Source organism: Penaeus chinensis, chromosome 37, assembly GCF_019202785.1.
Source record: "Penaeus chinensis breed Huanghai No. 1 chromosome 37, ASM1920278v2, whole genome shotgun sequence".
Classification (NCBI taxonomy): Eukaryota; Metazoa; Arthropoda; class Malacostraca; order Decapoda; family Penaeidae; genus Penaeus; species Penaeus chinensis.
The window spans coordinates 3,802,593-3,810,092 of record NC_061855.1 but is presented as its reverse complement, the minus strand read 5'-3'; the positions used below and the strand labels follow the sequence as shown (position 1 = coordinate 3,810,092).

The following is a 7,500-nucleotide window of genomic DNA, read 5'->3' as shown; positions in this document are numbered from 1 at the left end:
GGCCGACTTCGTGTACTACTGGTTCCATCGAGCTTCCCACGGTCGGTACTCCGCTTTTGGAATCGGACGCTGGATTTTTTTTGTGTGTGTGTATGCACGCGCGTGTGTGTGTGTGTGTGTGTGTGTGTGTGTGTGTGTGTGTGCATGTGTGTGTGTGTGTGTGTGTGTGTGTGTGTGTGTGTGTGTGTGTGTGTGTGTGTGTGTGTGTGTGTGTGTGTGTGTGTGTGTGTGTGTGTTTGTATACTTCATGGATGTGAATTTACGAATTTACGTCAGTTATTTCATGGCAACAATTACTGTGAGGTCCAACTTTTTTCGGGTTATTGGTTTAGACGACGAAGAAAATAAACTCGGATCCTGTTATCACGTTTAGATAGAATAATGAAGGATAAAGTGTAGAAAATGCGTTAGAATCACACGAGAAACAAGTGAACATCACGTTTTGCTTTTGCCTTTGTCTCTGCTGAAAACCCGTCATTTTCGCTCCAACGCCTTCCTTGAAAATCCTATATAGGTGTCAAATAATTTCTTTAGTCCGGCCACTTCCCTCGGGACTGCAACGAAGTTTTTTCAGTCGTCAAATGGCATTTGTAACTAAATTATTTTGTTAATTCTCTAGCAATATCTGTCTCACCATGTCGGCAACACTGTTTTATATGGCTGTATCTCTTCCTTCTAATTCACGTACAATTGTTTATATTGACATAATAATTAATACATTTATCCATGTTTAGTCTCGTGTTAGATTATATCGAGAGTGGTGTAGCGAGTGAGCGAAGTATAGTTGACGACTGAGCGAAAACGTGGGAAGAAAAGGTAAAAGATTTGTTATTATATTCGGAATTCAATTGTATTTTTTTTTTTTTTTTCTTCCTTTTCTTTTTAGATACTGCCAGGGATTATGTAGGTATATGATACGCGAACATACGACGAGCATTAATTATTGATGGATTCTGCCTTTTCATATCTCGGTGTACTGGCCGGAAATTGGCTCATTTTTGTTTCTTCAGACACAGCAGGGAACGCCTACAGATTTTTCAAAGGAAGAAAAAAATGTGTGTGTGTGCAAGTTTGTATGTATAATGTACATAGATAGACAAATAGGTAGATAAATAAACAGATAAAACAATGAAAAAAACTCCCTCCGCCCCCAGAGGTGAGCCTGATCTGGGCGTGGCACCAAGTCCACCATTCCCACGAGGACTACAACGTCACCGTGGCACTCCGGCAGTCCATGTTCCAGAGACTCTTTGCCTTGGGTTTCTACCAGCCCATGGCACTGTTGGGAGTGCCGCTGCCCGCCATCTGCGTCCACTTCCAGCTCAATCTCCTGGCGCAGTTCGTGATCCACACGGAGCTCGTGGGTCGACTGGGCGCTCTGGAGTGGGTCCTCAACACGCCCTCGCACCATCGCGTCCATCACGGTACTGGCGCCAAAGTCTTTACGTCTTTTTATGAACCTTGGTGTCAAGAAATAATTAATTACTTTTGTTTCTAAACCTTTGGCGTCAAAAATCTTTACTTATTCATCTTTATATATCTTGTTTATTAACCTTGGCACAAATTTCTTTTATTTATCTTTTTACAGGCCTTGGCGTCAAAATTCTGTACATATTTATCCTTGTAATGTGAATTGCTTGTCGTTTTAGAGAACATGTAAGGGAATGGTGTCTCATGTATTTTAGATATATAGGCTTATCTATTATAGGATATTAATTTATGGTAGAATTCACTGTGCACACGTTATCTACTCGATACAATTTCCCTTAAACTCCTATCAAACCAACTCATTATATCACATCTCATCTAATTCCACAGCAAGCAATGGAATAACGATTTAGGCTTGTAACAATGTTACATACAATTCACTTTATACACGTTATCCTCTCCATACATTTGACCATCCTATCAGATCCTATTATATCCCAACTCATCCAATTCAACGACGAGCATATGGCATCGCAACCGCCTCCCAAACCCTCGTCACACCTCCAGCACCCGTTTCAGGAGCCAACAAGTACTGCCTGGACAAGAACTACGGCGGTTTCCTCATCATCTGGGACAGACTCTTCGGCACGTTCCAGGCGGAGCGGGACGAGGAGGAGATCGTCTACGGCCTCGTGCACCAGCCTCGGACCAGCAACGTCGTCTGGCTGCAGGTGTGGCTTTGGCTCTCGTTCTCGGGATGACTGTTGGTTGTGCGTTTTGTTGCTTGGCCCTGGTTCTCGTAGTGTTTTTTTTTTTTTCTGAAGCACGTATTAAAATGATTTTGTTGTTTTCTCTGGATTTCGTAGTAAAATGTGTTTTTCTTAGTTTTATTAGTAAATCGTTTATTTTCCCCTGGTCATTGTTTATGTGTGTGTGTGTGTGTGTGTGTGTGTGCGCGTGCGTGCGTGTGTGTGTTTAATATATGTGTATATATATTTGTATATATATGCATATGTATAAATATGGATATATGTGTGTGTGTGTGTTTGTGTATGTATGTGTTTATCACCTGTCTATGAAATCTTAAATGTCTGAGCAGATCTGTAATTCGTAAGTTTTTCGAGGTTTCACAAATTTTAAAAATCCGAGCATTTATAATTCTAAAGGCTTCGTGATTTCATGAGTCTGGGGCTTTAAAAGTTCATAAGTTCGAGGCATTACTAGTTCGAGGCTTCAGAAGTTGATACAGCAAAAGCGGTTTAGAAGTGTGACTAAGTGTTCCACTTCTCACTCTTTTAAAACATTCAAAAACACGTAAGCTTTTAACAGTGAAAAGGATGAATAAAATAAGGTAAAATGTGACATAAAGTTCTCGCACCTGTGAACTCAACATAACACCTGACGCCACTCGTTGTTCTGTCTTGCAAAATACTTTTACCTGGATCATGTTTTGGTGGGGATTACGTGACCAGTTATTTATTTTAAAGCATACGGGTCTGTTACTTGATTTGACAATTTTTACGTTCGTAGATCGCTGTTTGATCATGAAAAAAAAAGTTTGTTAAAAGGAAGGGATGTAATAATGGCAGTTGTTGGGTGAAAATGAATGAGTAAAAAAGGGAGAGAAAAAGAAAACGAAACAAAAATACTTCATACACCGTTTTTAAATCAGTAATCCAATGAAATATAATTCCTAGCCTGGTGTTCAGCCTTCTAAGAACATCTTTAACATGAGAATATTTGTGCTCTTTTATCTTTAAAAATATCTGACTGCAATCTTGAAAAAATAAAGAAACTGAGCTCCAAACGTGTTCATTCGTGATAATACAACAGCGCCGCCGCACAATATGAAGTTAGTAAAACCAGCCGCGAATTCTCCACAGTTCTTCTACATTCACAACATCGTGAGAAAAGCCCGCAGCATGAGCACCTGGGGCGACTTCTTCCGCGCCTTCGTCTGTGGCCCCGGCTGGCTCCCAGGGACGCCTCGCCTGGGGGACCTTGAGACCTTCCCTGACGTCCGTGGGAGGGTGAAACACGACCCCCAGATTCCCCTGTGGCAGAAGGGCTACACGGGCACGCATTTCATCGTCGCTCTTCTTGTGCAGCAGGTCTTCACGTTCCACTTCGAGGTTGGTGTCCAGTTGTGATGTGTAGGTCGATGTTGTGTGTTACGTCTTCTCTGTTTCTTTCTTCTTTCTTTTTCCTTTACTCTCCTCCCTCTCCCTCTCCTTCTCCCTCTCCCTCTCCCTCTCTCTCTCCCTCTCTCTCTTCTCTATCTTTCTCTTTGGCTTCTTTCTCGCTCTCCCTACCCCTTTCCCTTCTTCCTTATCCTCATTAGTCTAATAAAACTACCTTTCCCTCTTCCCAGCTGTTATCGTGGGCGGGCAGAGCGGCGTTCTTCGGGTTCCTCTTGGCAACAATGGGAAACATCACCGCCATGTACGACGCGTGGCGATGGGCGCCCTTGGTCGAAGTCACTCGCTGCGCCTCCTACGTCGCCTTCGCCAGTACGAGCGGCGTCTCGGGCTGGGCCGGCCTGGACACGGCCCTCGCGACGTTTTATGCCGTGTCTTCTCTCGTGTGGCTCTCCCCGAGTCTGAGTTTAATACAGAAGGGGTTTAAGAAGAAAGTGATGTGAGGTAAAACACGGTTGGCGCTTTGCTGTTGTTTTTAGCAAAGGTTGTAACGGTGCTGTATCGGAGGACCTTAAGAGGGAAGTGATGTGAGAGAGGACACATTTCTTGATCCGTATTCGTTGCGACAAATGTATGAAATCTTCACAATACAAGAGATGTATCTGACAGGTTTCAATAATATCTTCGTCGGAAATATATTCGTCAGAAATTAAAGTATTTCTGTTAATGTATTTCTGACGAAGATATAATCGAAATCGGTCAATTCTCTTGCATTGTTAACAGATTACATTGCCACTATGTATGAATGTACCTCAAGTTACCAAGTTGGCTTTTGTATACGAATGAAAAAATAATAATTCAAGATCAAGATTTTTTTTCTTTGTCTCTGTTTCAAGATCCGTTTATGTTAAACTTTTCATGAATGTCAAAAATACTAGATGAGAATACTGCACAAAATAGGCTTACTGAATGATAAAACAACAATTTTGAAGTCTTCCTGGAGTTGGAATTCGGGAGGATTTCTTAACGTCTTGTGAAATTTCCCTATTCCTTCGGTAATCTCTTACTCATTTCATTCACTTCCATCTCCTGGCTTGCGTTTATTTCTCTCACTTTCGTTCTTATACTTACGTCCTTATACCTACCCCCGATCCACTCCCCAAATACCCTACCTGTCCTCTCGACTCCCTCGATACCTGGTCCCGAATCCTGATCCGAACTTGGGTAATCCAGCGGGCGGCGCTCAGACGCGTCGGAGAGGATTCCCGCCCACACACGCCACACATCCACATTGTATTTACTGCCAAGCCATGCTGTACATGCATTTGTGTAAATAAAACCATTGAATCACCATGCATCTCGAGTTTCCCCTTGTGCTTCGAGCAGTTCGAACTCTTGAGTGGCGAATAAGCCAGGTGACAGGTCTTATTTTATTTAGATTTTGTCGGTCTTTACCCAAAGTATGAAGTCCGTCTGAAAAGTGGATGGAAGCATAACTGTTTTTCATTTTTTATATGTTTATTTAGTTTATTTTACGTTTTTTTTAGACAAATTATTTTCATAAAGACGAGCCCCGCCTCGTACTTAAACGTTGCCATTTATTTTACGTTATTAAGGACTTTTTATTATCTTTTAAAAATACTTTAATCTTAATCTTATTCATTATAATCATTTATTCATATCGGGGACGTGTTTTATGACAACTCTGAATACTTTTCCCTTTTTACTACTTACTTACGACTTACTACTACTTACGACCTGCCACGCCACCTGTTCAATGAAGGCTTACTGGGGAGACTTGAGTTATGAAAGATTTGTTACGTGTTTTTGTTTCATAAGTTTAATATGTTGTTTTACTGAGTTTGCCAACGGTGTTTTTTTTAATTCATTGTTGTCTTGCTTCTAATGATCTTTTGTGTAAATTTTGCATCAGTTTCTCTTTACCTTTTTATTATTCATTGCTCTTAATTAACACCTTTCTTCAATAAACTGTTCTTAAATTACTTAACTTGAATTTTGTTAAAACTATTGCCACAATGAGGTGGCCTACCTGTATATATATATACTACCTGTGAATATACAGCAATTGTCTGTAAACCCGGTGTTTATGTCCCCTTGGATTACCCTTTTACCGCGGCGTCGCTGGATCGGCAAGACAAGGTTGTGTCTGAACCGTTTCACATGCCAGTTAGGAATTGCTCTGCGTGCTTACGTACAGTTTATTTAAAGTCTACAGTCAAAGGTTTACTTTATATTGGCCAGCACCAGATGCCCTCATTTTTAATCCTCGTCCCTTCAGGACGAGGATTTCGTATGTTTATTCATTATTTATACTTTACCAACCGTGTACCAGTGATGCCTTTTCATTCACAAAGGAGGCAAGGACGCTAGTAAACAGACCTATTCCTTAAGGGACATGGGGCAATAACTCTCTTCATGGGGAAGCGAGCGGCCCCTCCCTTATTCCTTCGGCCCTAAGCTGCCGTCCGACACTTGGGTGGAGGATTTTAATAATTTATTTTATAGTGCTTTTAACACTTATAGTTTTTGACATCCTTTTTGTTCATTTTTATCATTCCTGCTTTCCATAGTCTTTCCTTTAAGTTGAAGTCTAAATGTTACATGTAAGATGTAGTAGAGTTGCCTTCCAGTGTAACATTTCAAAGAGTTGAAATTGTATTACTTTTATTAATTTCAACTGTAGCCTGTGCTCTTAAACTTCTTTTTATATATTAAGACTAACTGCTTGCCATTAGCGTAATATATTTTCTTAGCATTCTCAGCTGAGAATTTACATGAATTAGATTTAGGTCAATATGTATACATGTATATATATATATATATATATATATATATATATATATGTATGTGTATATATTTATATATATATATATATATATATATATATATATACATTCCATGATGTCTTTGTCCAAACTGCGTTAGAGTGATTTTTGAGAGCATCTCTGACAACAAGAATTATTTTCATATAACCGGTTATTTAGACAAACTGGCAAACAAGACATTTCTTTAATAATTTATTCCATTTAACGATCATCTAAAATATGGGAATACATATTTCAAATCAGTGTCTGTGAAATCATGAAACTGCGTCATTAAAAACTGAAAGGACGAGGTATATTTCTCCACCCTTGGGAAAGGAGATCAAAACACAGCAGTTCCCTCAGCGTGTCTGTAAGAGACGGTGACGAAGGGCACGACCGCGAGGAGGTAGCAGGCCAGGAGGAGCAACATCAGGAGAAGGATGAACACTACCAACACTGTCATTAAACATCGCTGGAAGTCCTCGTACCGCATGGCGTCGATGAGAACTCTTTGTTTCTTTTCCTTGTCCTCCGCTGCGTTAAAAGTCGTTCCTTCTGACTTCTCTTCTGCGGAAACCGAGGATGGAGTCTTTTCTTGGGTGGCCGAGTTCGCACACACACTTTCCTCGTCCATTTCCTCAGTCGATTGGCTTTTGTCATTCGTACTGCAGGAAAATTCATTTCTGTTTTGAGGTTCCGGGACTGTTTGAGCTTCGGGTTTCAGGTGTTCAGACTCCTCGTTATCTGCAGGGTCCTCAGGTCCTGTTTTGCCAGTATGATCCTGGTATGTGGGTTTTCTCCTGCTCTCCGATTCTTGGGGTTCAGGTTCCTTCTGGTCGGTTGCCATCCAGCGGTCCGGGAAAACGAGATCGAACTCTGAGTCCCCCGGGGTGTTGTGGGTGATGATGGCGTGTTTCAGGGTAAAAAATTGGAGTCTGAGATTTTCGAGTGTTTCCTCCACATAATCGAGATGCTTGAAGAGAGCAAAGTTCAAGCTTAAGTCGAAACTCTCCTCAAGGATGCTTGCCTGGTGCATGCCTCCCTTCAGCTTTCTCCAATTTAATAATCCTGGCGTCTTGCTAGGCTTCGTCTCGATTTCACATTCGCAG

General features: G+C 41.1%; 2 protein-coding genes across 4 annotated transcripts in view; one reads left to right on the top strand and one right to left on the bottom strand.

Moving 5' to 3' along the window:
• The window catches only part of LOC125045738 (alkylglycerol monooxygenase-like), a 15,732-nt gene extending 10,070 nt beyond the window's left edge, over positions 1–5,662 (top strand). Inside the window, exons 3-7 of the mRNA XM_047643168.1 lie at positions 1–41; positions 1,155–1,424; positions 2,008–2,159; positions 3,312–3,560; positions 3,800–5,662. The exon at positions 1–41 is cut by the window's left edge and continues 108 nt beyond it. Of these exons, the coding sequence (XP_047499124.1) occupies positions 1–41; positions 1,155–1,424; positions 2,008–2,159; positions 3,312–3,560; positions 3,800–4,069 (982 nt within the window). The 3' untranslated portion in view covers positions 4,070–5,662. The remainder of the gene's footprint in view (positions 42–1,154; positions 1,425–2,007; positions 2,160–3,311; positions 3,561–3,799) is intronic.
• A 920-nt stretch (positions 5,663–6,582) lies between these two features.
• Positions 6,583–7,500, bottom strand: part of LOC125045638 — a 5,386-nt gene continuing 4,468 nt past the window's right edge. For all 3 annotated transcript variants that reach the window (XM_047643043.1, XM_047643045.1, XM_047643044.1), the window contains exon 3: positions 6,583–7,500. This exon is cut by the window's right edge. In XM_047643043.1, the coding sequence (XP_047498999.1) occupies positions 6,732–7,500 (769 nt within the window). In that variant the 3' untranslated portion in view covers positions 6,583–6,731.